This window comes from Vicugna pacos, chromosome 12, assembly GCF_048564905.1.
Source record: "Vicugna pacos chromosome 12, VicPac4, whole genome shotgun sequence".
In the NCBI taxonomy this organism is placed as follows: Eukaryota; Metazoa; Chordata; class Mammalia; order Artiodactyla; family Camelidae; genus Vicugna; species Vicugna pacos.
This window is the reverse complement of record NC_132998.1, coordinates 3,890,018-3,913,294: the sequence shown is the minus strand read 5'-3', so window position 1 is coordinate 3,913,294 and position 23,277 is coordinate 3,890,018. Positions and strand designations below refer to the sequence as shown.

General features: G+C 36.3%; 1 protein-coding gene across 6 annotated transcripts in view; it reads left to right on the top strand.

Moving 5' to 3' along the window:
• Positions 1-18,503, top strand: part of SLC16A7 (solute carrier family 16 member 7) — a 143,116-nt gene extending 124,613 nt beyond the window's left edge. For all 6 annotated transcript variants that reach the window (XM_072972492.1, XM_072972493.1, XM_072972495.1 and 3 more), the window contains 3 exons: positions 4,536-4,679; positions 7,879-8,697; positions 11,842-18,503. In XM_072972492.1, coding sequence (XP_072828593.1) covers positions 4,536-4,679; positions 7,879-8,697; positions 11,842-12,182 — 1,304 coding nt within the window. In that variant the 3' untranslated portion in view covers positions 12,183-18,503. The remainder of the gene's footprint in view (positions 1-4,535; positions 4,680-7,878; positions 8,698-11,841) is intronic.
• Positions 18,504-23,277: the final 4,774 nt, after the last annotated feature.

The following is a 23,277-nucleotide window of genomic DNA, read 5'->3' as shown; positions in this document are numbered from 1 at the left end:
AAATGAAAACAGCAACAGTTTTCTAATTCAAAAGAATCTCTCTGAGAAATCTTTCAAATTCAGAGAGCCTCTGTTACTAAGTAAAATACTGCTGAGGTAAATACAGATAAATTTCTGTAACTGCAAACAGCTTTCTCCCAGTCCTGCACGAGTGCTTTCTGTCATTTGACTTGACAGGATACCACATACACAAATTTGAAATAAAGCAAATGAAAAACCAATTATAGCAGTTTTATCATTTCTTCTGTTAGTGTTTATGCTATGCACAAAAATTTTATACAGCTCAAACTGATAGTCTCAATCCATGGATTTAGATCGATCAAACATATTTTATGAAATGCTCATTACACAACATACTCCCCAAATTTTCTCACATTTATCAGGTACTCAATGCAATATACAAAAGAAATAAAAATAAGCACTATGAGTTCATGTTTACAGGACAGAATGACAATATACCAAAGAATAGACCAATTCATATATCCATACATACGTCAAAAATAACATAACATAGCAAAAATCATCTCTTTATGACAATATACAAAACTCGAAATTAGCAATAGGAGGGATATAGTATCGTCATTGTATTCAGAGTCTCCAGGATCACTCCCAGTTTTGATGGTTGGCTATAGACATGGACAGGACTCAACAGTAGCTTTTTCATGGCTATGATTTATTAAAATGAAATGATACAAAGTGAAAAAGTCGGCAAAGGGAGGAGTGAAGTACAAAGGTAACCAGGTGCAAACTTCCAAGAGTCGTCTCCCAATGGAATCACTGAGGATGACCTTTATTCCTTCAGCAGCCAGTTGTGACAACACATGGGAAGTGCTGTCTACCGGAAATCTCATTAGAGACTCAATGCTTAAGGTTTCTGTTGGGTTGCTGGTCACCCAGGCTATTCTCTGGCATGCACCAAAATTCCAGACTCCCAGAAGGAAAGGAGGTGTTCAGCATAAAACACGTTGTAAAACAGTTCAGGCATAGTGAACCACTGTTATCCGTTAGGGAATGGCGGGAACAGTTCTGAAATCCAGGTCCCCAGATGCCAGCCAAGAGCCAACCTTGCGAGCAGGCCTTTCTAAGGACGGCAGTCGTAGCTCTGCTGTGTGAACTCCTTTCTGCACCGTAGTTAAAAGCACGCATTTTATAATCAGATGACTCTGGGCTCATATCCACATTCCACCACTAATATTGATGTTGACCTGAAACAAGTTATCTAAACACTTTGCACGCCTCGGTTTTATCAACTGTTAATAGCTTTAATTAGGGAATTCATTAATTAGGCCATGAAAATCATATGCAATAATGCATGTAGAATTCTTAGCACACTTCCTGCAAAGAGCAATAACTGGATGAATGTTGATGAACAGTCATAGTATGTGTGGCAGCTACCTTCACAGAGCTTAAAACGGATTGTGTGAACAAAAGTCAAATGAAGTAGACAGTGTTCCGTTCTGTTTGTGTGCGTGTGCATTACCAACTGTAAGTGCAACAGAAGTTTGAAGAATGGGCAAGCACTCTGTGATTTATAAGAACCTACAGAAGCATCCTTGGCAGAATCTGGAATTTGGATCAGAAGAAATCAGGGGCAAGATCATCCTGATTTAGATGCAGTCTGGTGCTTCTCTGTATGTTTTTGGAAATAAGACATTCTTCTTCTTGCGTGCCGTTTTGTTTTAACTGCTTGGCAAGCAAATAGAACAAAAGCATTTTGATGAACAATATCTTTGCTCTACCAAGATAGGGGCTGAAGTGTATCTCTCAGCAGGTAGAGGATTTTCTCTTTTTTTTGACATAACTAGTGATTAAACATCATGGTTACTGGAAAAACACATGCTGAGTAAAAACTTCCAGAATGATTAAATTAATTTATAAGTATATGAATGAGCTCAGAATATAATTAGGCTTAAGAGTCATCAACAATGGACACCATGAGGCCAGCCCATGTTTGACAAAAATCATGTGTGATGAGAATTTATTTATTTTCTTGAAACTTCATCTTTTTTGTTGATAAAATAAACTAAGTTTCTTGTAGGTTGGAGAGAGGTATTGGATGGCCTTATATCTAATGTTAGATGCCTCCGCAAGCTAATATTAAGCATTTAGAGGTTCTTTACAAAATAAGTACATTTTATTCTGTATCATAATTTTAATTCTGACCCACAACTATTGCAGAGTAGAAATATTTTGATATTTTATAAGCAACTAATATTAAGGGGTACAGATCTTTGATTATTTCAAAATAAATCACTTAAAAAGTATCTTTTTTTTCCTAGAAAAAAATTACAGATGACTTGTGTAAACATATAACTTACAGGATATCATTTAACTAAGATGTATAACATAAAATGAAATTATTTGTTACAATTAGAACTCTCACTGCGTCTTGAATGATGCCGCTAGAAATTAGCAAAGTCTGCTCACAAAGGGCCAACATCTTTGAACGTTTTCTTTAGCGGCTACCCTTACTCAGTCACAGTCACAGGGAAAAGGCCTGAGGTGATTATCCCAACCTATAGATATAATTATTTCCAATACATTGCAAATTGTGATTCATAGATTATTTTCAAATTTTAAGTTACACTATTTAAGCAAACATATTTACAAAACATGGTGATCAGATAGCCCATTTGTTAGTTATCCAGGCACCACGTACAAAAGGGAATGTGTAATCCGTTACTGACAGGAGATCATTATAATTAGTCCCAGTAATTGATAAATGCCTTTGAATTCATCCTGATAATCTAGTATTTATTGAAGCATCCATCACGGTTCTTAAAATAACTTGTTGGTCATTTCTTCCTCTAGAATACAAGGCATTTGGGATTATAGTGTATTATTTTATCTGTGGTGTCTGTCAACTTTATACTGGGAGCTTAAGAAATATTGCACCAAACTGATTTGAGTTGAATTGAATTGAACTGAACCAGTTAAGTAATTTTAAGAAAAGAAATCCACACCTACGTTCAGGAATTAATCAAACTAATCAATTTATTCTAACTCTTCCCTTCTGACAAAGGCTATTTGAATTTAGCTGTGTGCTTTTCAATTAAAATGCTCGTTTTTCTAAATCAATGTGTATGTTATAATATACATATTTTTTCAGTGTATTTTAAATATCATCCCTGTAGAAATTCTGAAATGTAGTGCAACAGCACTTGGCAAATTTTTCAGTTTTAGCATTAACTAGAAATCATTTTATTTTTTTCTAGGCTAAACATTGGACTGAGAATCCTGACCTAATGTAATATTTTTTCCCCTCAAAGCAGTACCACTAGTTTCAGATGAAATGTAATTTTAAGTTAAGAAGGAAATGTCAGATAAAACCATTTACATTTGGAAAGATCTTATAAAGTGGTCCGTACTTACAGTGACTCTAAGACAGCCTCTGTTGTTATTTTGCACCATTATTTTATGAGGCACCACTAAAGAAAAAAATGTGCACTAAAATTAGACATCACATTCTCTGAATAGCTAGCATTTTTATTTTACCAAAAGAGCTTTTTTTAGACATAGTTAAACACAGATTATTTAAATGATTTTAATCACTCCTGAATGTTTTATACATACACACACGTACACACGTCAAAAAATGTATATTAAATAGAGTAAGGTGTGACTAAAATGTCCATTCAAGATCTTGTTCTTCTCCATGAGTGTTTAGTCAGGGTACTTGGTGTTCACGTTGCACACACAGTTGTCCTCTGCTGGTGACGCAGCTTTGGCAATCCCACCTGAACCGTGACACCCATTCTGTAAGGTTCCATGGTGGTACTCTCTTGACCTTCCTTACCAGACTGTGTCGACAGCTTTTTCAGACAATGATCCATCAGAATTCGTATTTGTATTCCTTTTTCAAACGATCTTTAAATGATATGATCAAAATGTGAGCAATGGCCTTGTCTAACCCAGCCACAGACATAACCAAGTTCAGGCGTGCCCAGGCCTTTTGAGGTGCCTGCCACCAGGGGCTGTTAAGAGACCATCAAGTGTAAGACATCCTCATTTCTAATATAAGGAGATATGAAGACAGTTTATACCTTAGAGTAAAAAAAAAAAAATAGTATTGAAGAAAAGTCACAGTGGGGTATAAATAAAACAAAAAATTCAGCTCCAGTTAAAGGCATATATGTGTGCATCCATACATATTATTCCAAGAAATAAAATTCTAACAGACAAGTCTTTTATATAATCCCTAGATTTCTGTTACATAAATTTACCTGTGTTTAAAGATATTTAGGGAGTAGAGGTATGTCCTGCTGAAAAGCTTTTCCATCCAAAGTGGAATAATGACGGTCCTAACAGAGCGTATGTCAAACAAGTCTCATTTCTTACTTCCTGTGCTTGTATGTATATTGTTAAAGACAACCAGTCAGGTTGCCAAGGGCTGAAAAGTCTTCACGAAATCCCGTGTGAACTCAGGTATTTTTCTTTGATCGTTAAAAAGTGCTTCCCCAGCTTTCGGAATTAGCAAGTGGTTATAAATAAATAACCCAGCAACTGAAGCTTTCTTCATTCCCTCTCTGCCTCAGGTCCTATAAGCAGTGTCCTGGTGAATAACTATGGCAGCCGGCCCGTGGTGATGGCAGGGGGCTTGATGTGCTGTCTGGGAATGGTCTCAGCCTCTTTCAGTACCAACGTGGTCCAACTTTACATCACCATGGGATTCATTTGCGGTAAGTCCGGCTTGGCGTTCAGCTCATGTTCTTCTTAACGCTTCTGTTGTTTGCCAAATTCTGTCAGAAGCATGAGCGGCAGAGCATTCTAATTGCTTTCTTTGAATTTCCTTATTACATCAGACGGTATCTTAAAGTATTGTCAGAGTATGCTGAAATACTGGCTACAGGATGGGCGAGCACACTAACTTCGAAAATGGAAAAAGCAAGTTACCAGACATGTTATGGGCTGTGATACAATGTCAAAAAGAAAACCTCTTTGGTTGGTTTTTACTGTTTCAACATTAAATCTTCAGCTAGTTAAGACGGTATTGTGGAAACAGACTTTCTGGCATGTAAATAGCATCATTAAAAAAATATTATTTTCATTACTTATTACTATTAGTATCTGGCTGATTGCTCATAATAGGTTAAAAATGGTGCCAAAAAAGATATTTCGTGAAGTCACTGGTTTAGCTTTAACACTAGAATTATTGGTGCCTGTGTTGTGATTAGTGGCTGAGCTCTGCACCGATGTCCCTTCTCCTTACTAAAAGATTCTATTTAAAAACTCTGGAAGGCACATTTGCCACTAAACACAAATATTTTTAAATGACCCTATCACTTGATTATAGTTGTTTCTCAAGCACATCTATAGACTCCAGCTGACCTGAATATGCGCATTTGGAAAACACTGTTTTTGGTAGCCTCAATGGTAAATTGTATTAAACAAATCTATACTCAAAGTTTTAAGAAAAAAAAAGTTTTAAGTTAAAGAAATGGAATCTTTTCCTTTTACCTACAGATAAAAAGATAAATTATTTCTCTTTTTGTGATTTTACATCAGTCTAATCTTGCACTTATGCATCATTTGATAAAAAAATTAGATACAGTAATAGTGATGTTAAAATCTTTCTCTTTACAACCTATGGACAACTTCTCTTTTTTTTTCTTTGATATGGTAAAACCCCTCTGACATGGCAAATGAGAATCTTCATGTCTCTTAAGAACTGTCACAGTGGAGTGAATGCCCTTTCCTTTGTGCAGAAATACTATTTACAGTTAACCCTTGGACAACGTGGGTTTGAACTGCACAGGTCCACTTAAATATTGATTTTTTCCAATGGTAAAGACTACAGTACTGCATGATCCATGGTTGGTTGAATCCTGAGGAGAGCTGGCAATAAATTACATGTAGATTTTCAACTGTGCAGAAGGTGGGCACTCCCTAAACCCCGCGACGTTCAACAGTCAGCTGTGTTGCATTTGACCATTGAAGTCAGGCAGGGTCTACAAGTAGATGTATCGGGGAAAGATGATTTTGGTATTATTGTATCACAAGTATCAATAGTATTATATGTTATTCTAACTTCAGTTCCATTCCTCTGAGTCTTAAAGGCTTTGGTGTTTCTAGTTAACCATTGACTACATCTGTGAGGGGTGTATCTTGAGTCATTATCAGCCAGTGCTTCTTGGTGTCTGAAATCAGACAGGGCTAGGTTTTAACCCTGACTCAGCACGTGTTAGCTGTGTGATCATAGGTAAATTAGCCTTCTCATGCCTCAGTCTCTTTGTCTCTACAACAGGGAAATGATAGCTCCTTCCTTTGGGAGTTGCTGGCATAATTAATGTGAAAAAAATGAATATATAGTACTTTACAGAGTGCCCAGCATTTTGTTACTTTTAAAATAAATATTAACAAATGATGATTACAGTATCATTACATAACATCTTGAAGCTCTAGAGCTTCCTTGATTTTGGCAAAATCCTCTTTCGCTGTTGTTAAGGGAATTGGAGCTCACGAAGTCTTAAGTACTTGGCCCAGCAGCGCACACAGCGGAGTCAGTGAGGCAGACTGAGAACTTCAGTGTCACGTCTCGTGTTCCTTTTACCATGCCACATGGGAACTAGGTGGCCACAGTCTCCTAAGGAGACCTGGAATTAGCATCTGAAGGCAAAGTTCCAGGTGACGGGATGGGGGCACAGGGAAGGGGGGGGCAGAAGGTGAAGAAATTGAACTTCAAAACACAATTCCCAGGTTTTAATTTGGGTTCTTCCACTTACAAGCTGCCGACCACAGTTTAATTATTTATATGTTGCATCTAATTACACTCGTTCTGCACCTCCCCCCTGTCTTGCTGACGTAGAATCAGAGAGCACACGGCCCCGTCACTCTCCAGAGCACATGCTTGGTTCTGTGTCAGCTCTGAGGAGCCCTGCTACAAACACTTAATGCACGTGTTTGTATTAGAGGCTGGCAGCAAGTATTTGTCCTCAGAACTCCGTGTCCCCGAGTCTAAACACGTAACCACTTTGCAACACGTCTGTACGGTATTTCTACTTCTGCAGGCCCTAACGTAATACAGAATCATGCCTAGGCTAAGGGAGAAGGAGAGGCAGTAGTTTGTATAAGTCAACTCTATTCATTCTTTTAAACAAACGTGTTCATTACAGCTGCCAGGTAGTGCCTGGTGAGCTGTAAGGAGTAACTCATTTCTCAAAGGCCAGAGTCAACACTGCCAAGGAGTTCCCTAGACAGTAGAAACTTTTGACTCATATAAACAGCTTTAATCCCCCAAATGAGAATATGTTTCAAGCAAAAAAAAAAAAAAAAAAACCTTTATAGTTAATACCATGTTCCTCTGTATTCATGTAGAACATGAAATTAATGGCGTGAATTGATTACTCTTTTGTATTATTTGCATGGTTTTAAAGGAAAAAATATCTGGGAGACCTAAGATTAACTGTAAAGGATAATTCTTTTTAGTCTGTCCACTCTGTTCTACTCTGAAAAGAAAGCATTCACATTTTAAACCCACTCTTGCCCACAAGGAAGAAATCTATTCTCTCTTTCTATGTCTACAAATATAAAGAGAGATTTATTTATTTGTGGGATTAAGCAACTTTAATTAAGAATGAATAATTTTTGTCCTAGTTTCAACCTCTCCTGATTATTACAATAACAGTAGAAGTTCATGGTTTTATTTTTGTGTCTTCAAAAGAAAGGAATGTGAAACTTTCACGATCTTGGGTGTCCGGTTATGAGAACTTTTTTGTGTATGTGCCATCCTATTGATGTATGTAATTATAAAAACTTCCTACCTGCTGCTGGGTTTTCAGGTCTGCCATCCCAGCTTGAATGTATGTTTGGAAGAGTAATTTCTCTGGTGAGTGGCGTAACATGCTTGTGTTCTTCCTCCTTTTGTTTTATCCTCTGTAGGTTTAGGTCTGGCCTTCAACCTGCAACCTGCCTTAACAATCATCGGCAAATACTTCTACAAGAAACGGCCGACGGCGAACGGCCTGGCCATGGCAGGAAGTCCCGTTTTCTTAAGCACGCTGGCTCCCTTCAACCAGTTCCTCTTTAATACTTACGGCTGGAAAGGAAGCTTCTTGATTTTGGGAGGTATACTGTTGAATGCCTGTGTGGCTGGGTCTCTCATGAGACCTGTGGGACCCAAACTAACTACGAAGAAGTCTAAAAACAAGGTCAGCATAAGAGCGACGGATTTGGGTGAGAAGACGAGACATAAGAAGAAATCAACGTGGGAAACAATTAATAAATATTTAGATTTCTCCCTTTTTAAGCACAGGGGGTTTCTCATATACTTATCTGGAAATGTCATCATGTTCCTGGGGTTCTTTGCCCCCATTATATTCTTGGCTCCGTACGCCAAAGACAAAGGAATTGATGAGTATTCCGCTGCCTTCTTGCTGTCTGTTATGGCTTTTGTTGATATGTTTGCCAGACCTTCTGTAGGATTCATTGCCAACTCCAGATTTATCCGACCCCGAATCCAGTACTTCTTCAGTTTTGCAGTGATGTTCAACGGCGTGTGTCATCTCTTGTGCCCGCTGGCTGACGACTACCCGAGCCTGGTGGTCTACGCTGTGTTTTTTGGCCTCGGATTTGGGAGTGTTAGCAGTGTCCTCTTTGAGACACTCATGGACCTGGTCGGTGCTCAGAGGTTTTCCAGCGCTGTGGGGCTCGTCACAATTGTGGAGTGTTGCCCAGTTCTTCTTGGCCCTCCTCTTGCTGGTAAGAATACTTCTCATCAAAGAAAGCAAAAAGCGTAAAATTAACATTCATTAGCCGAAACTTTCTTTGTAGTGTAAAATGTGTTTGTAATAATAACACCTAATCGCCTAGAAGACTGTGGGTGTGTTACTTTGAGGCTTTACTTCAATTTCGTAATTAGCATATTTTAGACAAAAATTTGATTCTGAGCTTGGACTTATGAATTTATGAATTTAAGTTAGACTGATAATTAGCGTAGTTTTCAGGTTTTCCCCCATATGAGTTTGTTACGTGCTTTTAAAAATGTATCATAGAAATAAGATGCCACTTTATTCTATCATTTTTAAACATATTCCTTTTCTTTTTTATTAAAATGACTCAAATATTTGAAGTAATGCTCCCAACAGGTTCTTATTGGAGTATATTGGTTATATTACTTTGGAACTAGTTACATGCTTAATGAAGGAACATGTTCATAATCCCACTGATAGGACATATGAATAGGAACGCAAGAATGAAGGGAAATTCGTTCAAAGTCATGTTCTTGATCAGATACTTATATTCCACATTTATAAATTGTAAAGATTACCGTTAGATTTTAAGGTCTAAAATACTGTCAGTGAAGCCTGTAAAAGTATCTGTGCTAACTTATCCAGTAAGGAGACTGAGAAAGACACATGTGTAAGTTCATTTTTGAAGTTAAGGCTTTGTTCAGCCTTAGAATTCAGTGTTACAAATATTAAATGCGTTTGGTTGGCCAGTCTTTTCCAGTAGCCATGGTATAGTATTGCTTCGGTTGACACTAAATGTGAAGTATTTACTTAGACCTCCTGCCCCCTAGTGGTCACAGCTACTGCCACGCTAAGTGTAAATCTCTTCCTTCGTGACTTTGAAAGTGGGACAACTCACGTTAATTTGTTAATTGTAAGGCACCGTTGCCCTTTCCTCTTGCTTCTTCACTTGGTCTGGAAGGAGTGATGGAGTTGTTGACCTCTGTCCACCGGGGCTGCCCTCTGACACCTGGCAACATGCTTTTGGGTGGTACATCTCTCAGTACGGATATAGCACGACAACGAAACATTTTCAGAAAGAATGAAAGCCTCATTCAGTTGATTTTGCCACATAAGACAAGTACAATTGGCCTATCTTTTCTTACAGAATTAGTTTACAAATGGGTTGTAGAAGCCTGTTCATTAGCAAGAAAATTCTTAGAATCAACAGAGAAAACTGTATTTTACCAGCAATGGTGGTATGAAAAAAAAAAAATCAAGTCATGTCCATAGGCATAGTGGCTGGGTGCTGTGAAAACGAAGGACTCTGATTTGGCCGCGCCTACCTGTGCTGAGACCTGTATTCACATTTACATCAGTCGCAGTATCCTTGGGTGCTTATTGTGTTAATATTGCCAAACTGCTGCATCACTGGTAGCAGTGGCAGAAATTAATTTGGGGCTCGTATTGAAGCGCTCAGCCTATGCCCTAAGATCCTACCCATTTTTTTCATCCTGTTTCTGCCTCCTGTTACCCTGATCAACTCCTTGACTTTTAGAGTGGCTTCTCCTCTATGGCATGTGGCCACTACTAGAGCAGTGTCTGGCACATAGTAGGCACTCAGTAAGTACTTTTGAATAAATGGGTATTATTATAGTTACTTATTATACAGTTGCTACTGCTGCTACTAGTCTTGTTAGTGAAAAGGTCGGGACAACATAGTTTTTGTTTTTCTTTTTTTCATCTCAAACTTTTCACTGCTGCATTCAGAAAGAGCTGAAACTTCAGTTCTGGAGATCATATCTGGTTTCTTGATAATGCTAAAAATTCCCCAAACATTTTGAAAGTATGTTTGTTGATTTTGCAATCGAAAGTGATATTAATTCTAATGGGGCCAAAGACTTACTGTTTCGTATTTAGATGTGTAATAATCATTGTATGAATAGAAATATTTGACCAGTGTTAGAGTGGAACATTAAATTACACAATTTTTGTTTTGTTGATGTCTCTATCATACTTACTCAGATAAACCCATTCCGACATTAACGTAATTAAAGCAGGGAACTTTGTTGAAATAGATAATTTCACAAGTAGCTAAACTGAATACTGAGCCACTAACTAGATTCTAGTCCGAATGATAGAAATTCTGACTAAACAAACAGGTCTGTATCAGAATCACCTGAAGTATGCATATGATATATAATATGGATTTCTGTACACTAAATATTGCTAATAATAATAATTGTTAAGAATTAGATGCTTTCCATAGGCAGGAGGCAAAACTAAGTATAAACTGAAGCATATTTAAAAGTCAATAAACCTTCTGATTATATAGCACTAGGCTAGGTGCCCAATGTTCTCAATAATCAAATGGAACAAAAACTTTCTTCCTGATTAGTTCGGCCTTAATAATTTAGATTCAGTTAAACTGAAAAACTGTGATTAGCCTAGAAAGTGACATGACACTTAACCAAGAGGTGAAGCCATTTTACGGAGTAGTTAAGAACGCACGGTGTAGACAGACTTTGGTTACAGCCCGGATCCTGCCACTCACTGGCTCTGTAACCACGTTCTAACTACTTCATAGTGCTCTTGTAAGGGTTAAGTGCAAAATTACAAATAAAATGTTTAGCCTAGTGCTGGGCATAGAGAAAGAATTTAGTAAATATTATGCCCTGTCAGGAACCGTATAAAAGCCGTTGAATTTTTCCTAAAGAATGTAGTTTTTCCTCTTTATTGAAAAGACACAAAACGTGGAAAGGATGAAGCAATCTCAATATGTATGCTATAAATATATTCATATATATGTTTCCATTTGTAAATGTGTTTATATATTCCTACATATGTAGGTTTAAAAATGTATTTCACACATGTATGAATACATACACAGACACATATATACCTAGCTTGATTTGGTTGTACACTTTTATTGAGGGAAATAATTTTCAATACATTCAACATATTTAATTTAACATATATAATTTAATATACTATAGATGCCTTTACTATGCATATAGGAAATCATAATCTGGACTATTTTTTTCTTTATTAAACTCTCATCATATTACCTTAAATAAGAAATAGGTACCCGGTGTAGGGAAGAATTTATTTGCAAATGTTATCATTTTGTGGCTGTTTTATTATGCTATCTTAAAAGATGTTCTTTGTCTTTTAGGTAAATTGGTGGATGAAACCGGCCAATACAAATATATGTATATGGTCTGTGGAGCTATTGTGTTCACATCCAGTGTGTGGCTGCTCATTGGCAATGCTATCAACTACAGACTGCTCGCCAAGGAAAAGAGGTTGGAGGACGCACATAAGCCTGAGTTCCAAGAATCGAAACCCTTGAGCACATCAAAAAGTCATGATGTTGATGTCACAAGTTTCAGAAGTCCGAGATCAGGGGTTAATCCCTTAGAATCTGAACCCTTGAACACTTCGAAAAATCATGATACTAGCGGCGAAGATCTGGGATCAGAGGTTAATCCCTCAGAAAGAGAAACTAATATTTAACCAGAATTACATCTCTGATTTCAGGGTTTATGACTTTCATAGGCATATTTTATTTTCAAAGTATTGGAAGCTTTTAGTTGAAATGAAGAGTCATAATTAAGGATGGAGATGAGATTTTCCTTAATGGCAAATTTTAAATGTTTGCTTTTTAAAACTTATTTGGGCGGTTTAATTTTGAGATTATGTATATAAAGAATTCATGCAATGGGTTTATTTCCATACATGACTCTAGTTGTGGTAGTTAAAATAATTTTAAAGTCTTCCAGTGACTTCCAGTCTTGGTTATAGAGATCTGAATCCCAAACCCCTGGTTTAAGTAGTTGGAAGGAGTATGTTTAATCCTTTAAGAATACCCTCGCCACATTTCATTTTTCATTTGATATTAAAGTGTGAAATGGAATTGAAGGAAATGAATTGTTCCCAAACACGCTCACACACACAGACTTTCACACACTTCAGAACAAGCACACAGGGTATCTGGAACAAAAAAAAGTTCAAAAAGAATATTATCACTGTTATTTTTTTTTTAACTTAAAAAAAAATCCATGGAGAATAAAGAATTTGCATACTACTTTACAGTGTGGATTTTAAAGATAAGAACATGGGTGAAAATGAGGATGATCTTAATTTGAAATTGCAGCTAACTGCTGTAAAAAAAAGGCATTTGCATATATGAAATAAATTTGGAAAAAAAAAACCCTCCATTTTAAACCATTATTTCTGAGCACTGTCAGATTTGATTCATGCATGCACATGATTTCTTTGAAGGGGGCCATGCATACCTGGTGTTAGCAAATAGAATCCTCAAATAATTTGCAGTATAAACTAATACGTAAATCAAATTAAAAGCCAAAATGACCCTAGGAATGAGCTATGTCCATTGATTTTTGACAGGATTTTAGTAATTCAGAAAGTAATAATCAGGGATTTCTTTTCATCAGACTCAATCCAGACTCACGACCATCCTGAGACATCAAAGTGGAATCAACTGGAATCCTGGTAGCCAGGCTTACAAATGGGCAGCACCCAACATACAGTGGTGATCAGGGGGCTACTGTTAGGAGTAATCCAGCTAAGTAAACGAAGAGTGGGAGCCCTCCAGGGGCTCGCGTTTCCCTCCCCACCCCAACATGCAAAAGCAAAAGCCAGAGATCAAAACAGGCTTTTCACTCAGCCACCTAAAACGTCTTCTATTATAAGAAAGGTAGCACTTGAAAATCCCGCCCTCGGCTGATGGCTGGTTAGGCTTCCCGCTGCCTGTGAACATAACTAAACCGGGAGACAGAAAAGCCTGCTAGCACTGGAGGTTGTGTGTGCCTCAAGAGTTACTTGGAAAGTGCAGGTTGTAATTTACAACTGGATAGAAGGAAGCTTGCAATATTGCAACCCAGGTTAACATTAGCAGTTTCTCAATTTTCATAACTGTGAAAACACTGGGAATCTGACTTGCTCTTGAATACAGAGGCATAGGATAGATTTGTGCATTCGGAACTATAAATACCATTTTGAGTGATAAAGGACTTTTAAATAAGAAAATGTACGCATTAGATCAAAGTTATATTTCCATCTCTAATTCTGAAGTTGAAATGAGATCGTGATGAATAAAAAAGCATTTAGTGCTTGATGATTGAAGTAATGTCATTCTTAAGATGTCAAAAGGAATTCGCTCTTCTTTTTTATTAGTATTATTATTGCAGTAGAGGCAGGTGCTATTCTTTATTTCCTTTAAAAATGCCCTTGGATACCAGGCTTTTGTGAGAGTTAACATTAAGGATTTGATGTGTAAAATTCTGGCCCCGTTTAAGCATGAAGCTCACATTTAGCGAGCTAGATAAAATTCCATATTTCATTTGACAGTCACTTTTTTTTGCATAGAGAGAGGTATTTGTATTTTTAAACTGTTAATTAAAACAGTATGTGCCAATCCCATGGGTAAATAAATCAGGGAAAATGTGACAGTATATAGTTGTTTTTAATTTTTTTCATCCAGTCTTAAGTCTATTTTCATATTATTAGCGCTTTTGTACTCAACTCTGACTTGTCATAGGACATGTGACATCATAAACTGTGTAGTAACTTTCCACTCTGAAATATTTCCACAGAATGACTTGAATTCTCAGAAGGTACCTATTTAAATTATTATAGATATTAGACTCCCCACTCCAGGCAAGTCATGATCTAGCCTGGGGTTTTAGCCCTAAGGCGACAGTCCTTTTTGTCGCCTCCTGGTGGGTGCCTTCCAGTGGCTTTCTCCTTGGAAGGAGGTTTATTTACTTACTGATGAGGTTCTTATCAAGTCACAACCAAGTTGTACGTGTTCTGTTGCTCTTTGGTAACCTTTAACTTGTCATTTCTGACACCGATTATGTTAAATTGCTAAAAAAAAAAAAGAAAGGGGAGTAAAATTGCACATTCAAAGCTCATGACATGATGTATGTATCCAGTCGTGCCTGGCAGCAGCACTGCACAGAATTACAGATATGCACACATCTTAACTCTCGTGCATGAACATTGAAAATTAAATCAGAACACACTTGAAAGAGTGATGTAAACTCACACACAGGATTCAGAATTGTTTCAGGGTCAAATAAGTGTGTCAAGTCGTTTACTCTCCCAAATCCCTTGAACTTGTTAGAATATTTGCTCCTCCAACAGAATCTTTCAAAGAGTGAGAAGAGACGATCAACCTCGAACATTTATTATTATAAAGTTGCATAAGAGGAGGAGATACAGTTGGCTCCCGTGTCAGCAACAATTGGTGCAGAACATATTTCTTCCCCTAGAGAATGACACGGTTTAGACGTTCACGATGTCATGAAGCAGAGTCAGAGAGCACGAATGAGCCCTTGTCGTCCATTCTCTCATGGGCTTGTGCAGGAGGAAGGCTGTCATAAACCAGGGTACCAAAGCAGTTCATGACCACTGGCTGGTTTAAGTATTTTTTCATTTCAGATAACAAGACACCTCATATTTTTCACTGTTTAATCTTAAATATGCCTTTACTAATTTGTGGATGGAATATGGGGCTTAGACATGCCCTGACACATCACCATCCTCTTTCCTGATCCTTTTAGGAACCAATCAGAACACATTTAAGGAACAGTGGGTCATACTGGTGTGCTTCATATGGGAAGACGATGTTTTCTCAGTGTAAATTCACATTGCTTGTGAATTTCACTTCTTTAGTATCGAGTTCTAACCACCTTATCTCCTGGCTCTCCCCTGGACGCTAGGTAATAAGTGAAATACTTTGGTTTGATATATTTGAATATGCACTTTAAAAATCTAGGTATTTTTTACTTATCCTTCTCTGGGTGTACATGACAACTGAGGATATAGGAAAAAAGACCATAAGATGTATGATGCAAATGTTTTTATATTGATACATTTTATATTGATGTCATAAAATGCAGAGAAACACTTAATCAGTTAGTTGAAACTTATTTTCCGTCCAAAATTACCTTTAAAAAAAAACATCTTAACATGTTGCAGGCTTTTAATATAACAAATAAACAGTCATGATTGCTAGGCTCAGTTTAATAGGGAAAGGAAACGAATCTTTATGTGTCCTGCATTTTGCCTGCGAAGTACCTTTTAATATTCAAACCAAATCAGAAGTGGAGGCTGTTGGCCTGGTGGAATAAATGGGTGAAACAAAACAAGGAAGTTCAGCAAATTACCCTAAGTTAAAAGGTAGTATGTGACAGAACACAGAACCAGAACTAAAACTCAGGTTTATCTAAAACTAGAAAGAGCCCCTAGGGTGTTCACTGCCACGCTGTCTCCCCATAGAAGCTAGAGATACAAAGGTAGACAAAATACAGATGCAAAAAAAATTAGACCTTATATGATGAACCAATTAGCTTTAACTGCAATTTGTATTATGATTTATTGAGTGTTTATTAGAGACTGTGTTTGCTATAACCTGAATATGTAATTTCAAATTGCCTGCCTTTCTAACCAAAACAAATTATCCCCAACGATGGTAACGATTGTATAGTAGCCATAATTGCTTCATTGTGACTTTTTTTGTAAAAATAATGACATTTATATGACTCAAGCATAATATATTTTCCCTGAAGTTGGATTCAGAAGAAAAATGCTATTTTCTTTATGGACAAGTAATTCCCATATTAGTTGCTACTTATTATGACTCAAAAATAAAATGTACTTACTGTGAAACATTATATTCAGAATTATAGTGATTCCCACTTATAGGTTCAACCCAAACTACCAAAAAATTGTAAAAGGTTTATGAGGTACAAATAATTTGGCTCATCTATACAGTATATATTTATTTTCATCACTTACTGCAACTGTTCCTACACCGTAACTGGTTTTTCAAGTGTCCCTGAACATTGTCATTCTCCTTCTGTCCCGTTGTTCTATAGCGAGAACGAGTGCATTGCTTTTGTCCTCTCCACCTGGATTTCTGACATCCTTGGAATACTGTTCTCCTTAACGCTATCTCAGATGGTGCACTTCCAGTGTCTTACATCTTGCACAAAGTCACTCATGCCGCACCTGGTCTTGTTTGTTTGATTTGCAGGAACGGCCACGTTCCTGGGGTCGGCAGTGTCCACTTTCGGCTGTAACCACTCATGTTCACAAATAGGGGAACTCGTGTGACTTGAGGTTTCCGGGATAAGGAAGGTGCTTATGTTCTAGATAATGTTTCTGTTATTATGACTTTTCCTTAGGCATGATGAATAGGTAATTGAATATGACTTTTAAGAATCTAGAAAAATAGATTGTTCTGTCCTTGACACTATTCAGGATGTTTCTAATTTTCTTAAAGTGCCTGGAACTTTGAGAAACAAAGCTTATCATCACTGCATGCCGTCATTACATACCGTCCTGTAGGCTCTTTCAGTGCAGAGACATCACTGACACATCATACTGTTACCAAGTAGATTCCTTACTGTAACAACTCCCAGTACCAAAGAGCATCAAAATTGTTGCGATAAAAATTGAGATTACAAGCTTTACTTTACTCATCTCACTTATTTTTTAGGTTTTGAGTCCTACATATTTACGGGCATAATCTCATGTTTGAGCAATGCACTTAAAAGCTGAAAAGCCCCAATTGTTGGTAATTATAATGCCTGTATAATCAAAACACAAACTATCTTTGTTGATAATTTTTTAAAAAATCAATAATTTGCTGAGTTCACATTTTTGGTAGTTCTGACTTTCTCTTCTTTGTTATCAAATTGTATATCAGGTTGTAACGCTTTACACAGTCCTATGGTCTGGTTTTCTCAGTCTTCTGCTTTGCCTTCACTTTATTTCACAATTATGTGCAGTTCACGGAAGAATGATCATTGTAATGAGAATCATAATTTTAGGTCTCGACCTTAAGAGGAAAAGTAATATTGCAAAAAAAATTTTATTTTAACAGAGCATATGAAAATTATTTTAGAGCAAATTATTTCTCCCATCCCAACCCATGCTGCCTACCTTCCTCCCCTCCTTTTTTCCTATAGTTATTTTCAAAAATTACTTTTCTTTCATCTTTTTTCATAATGTCTTTAGCATTTTTATCTAATTATGGACTTTTTAGTATAGCATTTTGTCTCTTTGGTGAGTTTAATTATACTTCTCCTACTTGCAATGATCTCCATGTTTTTCAGTCTTCATATATATTCATTAATAAGGAAAGTAATGTTCAGGAGAATTTCAGTAGGTAAGATTCAGTGATCATAAATTCATCACCGTATCAGCAAATGTTTTTCTTCACATGGTAAAGCAAGTTTTTGTTTCTTTGTTTCTTTGTTTTAAATTCAAATATGGCAAAACAGCTGTATTTGAAAACAGGTACCCAACTTTCTACTGAGACATAAGTCAGTAAAAAGTTCTTTTAAGATGAACAAAAGAATGGAATGCTGATCTCGTATGAATTTCAGGGTGAAATTTTCAGACATATTCTTCTGATTAAACTTTTTTATTCTGAGTATTTTTGTTGTTGCTTTACTTTTATATGCATCTAGAAAACATTTTAGTCTCAGTTTGTAGAGCTTGTTCATTAGAGTACACATTTCTGACGTTATTTAATGGGCTTTATTTTTCTGGTAGGTGCTTTCTATGTCTAACTAAAGCATGAATATTTCTGGATTTAGTGAGAAAGGACATGAGAACCAGAGTGTTTATTTTCTAAGCATTAAATGCTATTGTATTTTGATTTGTGCTGTATTTTGGTTTTGATACATTTAAGTTAGTTTTGTTAGATATCTGTATTTTGAGAGAGTAAGACGAGAACAGGTGAGCGCTTTGCCTAAACATGTATTTGTCCTGCGAGTAAATGCAGAGTTGGAAATAGAACCAGGTCGTTTAACTCTTAGTCTATTTTTTCCCCATTAACCATCTTGTTTGTAATGGTGAATATAAAGTAAATATATATTTTCCTGGAAACACATATTCTAACCTTACTTGATAAGTCCTTTATTTACAAAATGACTGTATTTCTCCTAATTGAATCATACTTTGCAAAATGCCATTTATAAATTTGATTTGAAGACTATTTCCCGATTCCTACAGCAGATGATTCTAAGTGAGCTGGACAAACAACTACAGGGATGAAGGATTTTGCACAATGTGTGTTGCTATAGCAGTATGTAAGTCACTAAAAAAAACTCACCAATTTGTTTATAGAATCCATGTGTCAATATTTCATTAATTCCTTTTTTGCCTATGTTCATGTTTTATTCACTTACTTGTTTTCTAAAAGCATCAAGCCAGAGCACAGAGGGTGCACTACAAGTTTGTTAAATTGTTAACTTGTATCCAAGAGATTGTTGCCGTTGGACAGTGCTGAGGAGAACAGGGCAACTGCATTTGTTGATTTAACAGTCTGAGGATGACTAGGATAAGATCTCCAACGTATTTCTTCTTAAATGGTCATTGCACCATGGAAACAAGTTTGAAACGCCATAGAAGATTATATGAGCCCCTCTGTACCTTAATGTCCTCACTATAAACGTAAGAACTTTAGCTACTTCATAGGGCGGTAATGAACATTAAATCATACACGTCAAGTGCTTACTACAGTGCTTAACACGAAAAGAAGCACAAATAAATGGCCATCTGCTAGATTATAAACTGCAAAAAATAAATGGTCATTTCACCTAGATGACAATAGCAAATTTACAACAGTTAAGACTAGTTTCTGTTATGTGAGATCCCGTCTACTTCCAGCCCCCATCTTCTCTAGATATTCTTTCTAGATTTTTCCCTTTTGATTTCATTCCAGAAAAAAAAAAATCCTAAATACAAGATCCCTGGTGAAAGGAAAGAGCAGTCCCTGTGAGGAATTCACTCTGTGAAAGTGTGAAAACAGTAGTCTGCACTCAAGATTCGTTGCTTAGTTCGTTAAGGACATTTACCCTAAGAACATACATGATAAACGTTTTGATAAACTGATGTGTCACAGTAAAATTTTGCATGCATCGGGCCTTAAAACACATCTGCCGTGATGTGTTTGGGTTCGGCCACACTGACATCCAGATTCTCAGCTGGCACTGGCTCTGTGACGGGGGCGGGCTTCAGTCACTGCCATGAGCGCATCGACTTAATACAGGGTCCTTTCTTTGCAATGATGATCAAAGTGGGATTGCACGTTACTTATATATTATTCAGGTATAGAAATTTCTATGTTGAAGATGGAAGAGCAGGATCTTCTCAGACATTTTTTAGACTTTACATTTGATTTGAACCTCTTTATTTAAAAGCACGTTCCTTCAATTATTCTAAACTAGCCATGTTGATTAACATTTCTTGGAATGAATAGTTCCTCATTTTTGAGGAATTTTTGAAACCGTTTTATTTACTAGTTATATTCCTCCAACATATTTTTTCTTATCTTTTTATTACATTTGGGCAGGTATTAAAAGTAAGACTATTGGGGTGAAAGTTTTACCTAATGACATGTTTCTAATAAGACAGACATTGCACATTCCTTGGCCTAGCTACACCTAGCTAACTTCTGCAAGAATTTTTCAGGATTGCATTCAGGGGTTAACCTATAGAATTTTTAAAAAATACAAATTACATCTTAGGCTGTATTTTTATGATTGTTAAGTGAAAAAATTAAAATGTGGTTGATTTGTTGGTTCTGTAGGCATCTTCGAGACCACAGAGCAGATGATCATACTGTCACATGGTCTGTCAATTACTATGAGAGTGAATTAAAGAGAAAGGTAGTTTTGCTTGACGCCAAAGGTGACCACCCAGTTGTTTGTAACATGACCTAAATCATGACTGTACATATTTCACTTTTCAAAAAAATCAATAAGGTATAAAAGAATAATTAATGTAAATGACTGTCAAAGTTTAAGACTAGAACCCTCTTCTTGTTGCCTTCTTACAGATGAATGTACTTAAAGTAACTATGATGATCTTGGAATATATATTTATGTCTGTAATTTTTGTCTATATAATAGTTCTGAACTGGGCAAATAAAACCTGGGAAAAAATTAACCAAAAGTGGTATGCCAGTTAGCCCAGCATTTCCATACAAACACATATTTGGTTTTTATCTAAACAGAATGTAGAATTATTTAAATCAGAAATATATTATATTGTTGATCATTTAAAAAATATATTTAGTTCAGTATGTTCCAACTTCATTTTTAAGCAAGCTTATTTGACTACTAAATCATTTACCACTTAACTTTTATTTATATTACGGTATTATATGGACATAATATTTTAGAAATCTCTATTGTAAAAAAAAAAAGTCTTTATTGTTGTTTCTAAGTTTCACTATGTAACTAACTTGGAACCAAACGTTGAATTACTCTGTGTGGGTATGTATTTTGCCTGCAGTTTTTAATATATTTTCAAATTCATCTCTCTTTACTAGACTGTGAGCTCCCAGTAGACAAGGATGTTATCTTAGTTATAATGACAACTTTAATGCCTAGCAAGGGGCCAGGCACAGAATAATTCCTTTATTGAAATGAATTGATGGAACTAGATTATTAAATGAATCCTGCAGGATTCTATGATGCAAGCTGAATGTATATTAGAGGAATTCTCTGGCTAATTTTTAAAAATTTGGAAAACAAACACCTGTAGCATTTTCTTTATCTTAAAATTGATATTCTGTTTTGAAGATTTATTTTTATTTTGTTGGTAAACATTCTATGCAAGTGTTGAAGTATGCAGCAGCTAAACTTTATGGTATATATTAACTAGTTTTATTTTCTTTACGAAATCATAAGTGCTCATTTTGGCCTACTGGAAATAAATGTTGACAATCATTTTATTAACTAAAGGTGCTACTTATCTTCCAGTATTTACCTTGATCTTAAGCGCTCCTGTCTGCTGACTTTTCTTTTTTCTTTCTTTCTTTTTTTGGTGGGGGCAGTGCAGGCAAGGAGAAGAGTGCAAAAAAAATTTACATCTTTTTATCTGAATTATGCAATTTAGCACTGTATATGTTCCTTTGCACTTTATTATTATTTGTATTTTAATTATTATTTCTAAATGCTTACTAATTTTTATTTCAGGCCTATGCTGTTTCTTAGAAAGTATATGCATATATATTTATATAATATGTAATAAAACCCAGTATTGCTTATTAAATTAAAGTTAAAATGACAAATAAATGTTTATGTTAAATTTTGAAATGAAATCTGCACTGCTTTTTTTTAAGAACCATGAAGTGCTCTGCAAAACTGTGCTAATCAAAACAAAGTTTCCCACGTCATCTCAGATGTTACAATCCTTTGAATGTACATAATGAATTAATGTTGGTGGAGTCAGACACATCCAAAACACAAGCCATGCCTAAAGGCTGAAATGCACGTCTACTATTGTAGACACGTGGATACAGTTTATTGGACTTAGACACAGGGGACACATTCAGTTCAAGAGAAGAACATTACTGGCACCACAGAAGTTTCCCCTCAGATCCTTTCCCAGCCTACTCTCCCTCTTTTAACTTTTTTTTAAAATAGAATTTATTTTTTAGAACAGTTTTAAGCTCACAGCAAAATTAAACAGAAGGTATAGCTATCTCTCATGCACCCACTGACCCACACGTGCATAGCCTTCTTCATCACCAATAGCCCTTCTCAGAGTGGGATGTTTGTTACAATAGACGAGCCCGTGTTGATACATCATCATCACCCAAAACCTATGGTTTATTTCAGGGCTTATTCTCGGTGCTGTGCATTCTGTGGGTTTGGGCAAACTTATAATGACATGGATCCCCCCTTATAATACAATACAAAGTACTTCCACTACTCTGCCTTCCTTCCTGGAAAATGTAGATAAGACAACATTTGCATGAAAACCAGAAGGAGTTAAAGGGACAAGACACGCAGATTTCTGAAGGCAGAACATCCCCAGCGAAGGAAACAGTCATCGTGAAAGGTCTGAGCTTAGAGCATGCCTGGCAAGGTTAAGAAAGGGCGAGAAGTTCTGCTCAGCTGGAACAGAGAGGATGACGGGGAGAAGCAGTAGGTAAGATCAGAAAAGGGATTAGGGATGGATTTTAGAGATTTACTGGTTAAAGGATTTTGACTTGTACACTGAGGGAAAGTCGCATTTTTCTTCATAATTGCTTTTCATCAAGACAGAAGACAAAAGCAAAATAATGCAATTGTAGAAGAAACCTACAACCGAATCATCTCCCTGTAAACTACCACACTCTTCCTGTGGTCTCTGTTCTAGTGTCCATGGGGCCTTACCAGTTATGTTTAGTATCTAATCCCCAAGTCCATTTTCTCCAATGTCTATATCTAATCCTTCAGTCCACTTCCCCTCAAAACGATTTATTCACATTCTAGCTAGATTTCTATCAAATCATTGTCAACCCTACAAATATTCAATGACCTCTCCGTTTTGTGAAGGAAAAAGATTCAAGTCCTGAGCACGGTATTAAAATTCTCATTACATACCACCACTTACCTTGCAGATTTATTTCTTAATAAATTCTTTTATAATTACTAAAATACAGTCACATGGGTCTCTTCTTATTTTCATAAATCTGCCATTTCTTTTTGCCTCATGCATTCCACAAGCCTATAAAGTTTTTTCTCATCCCTTGACCTCATGAATTCCTACATATAAAGATTCAGTGAATGTTTTT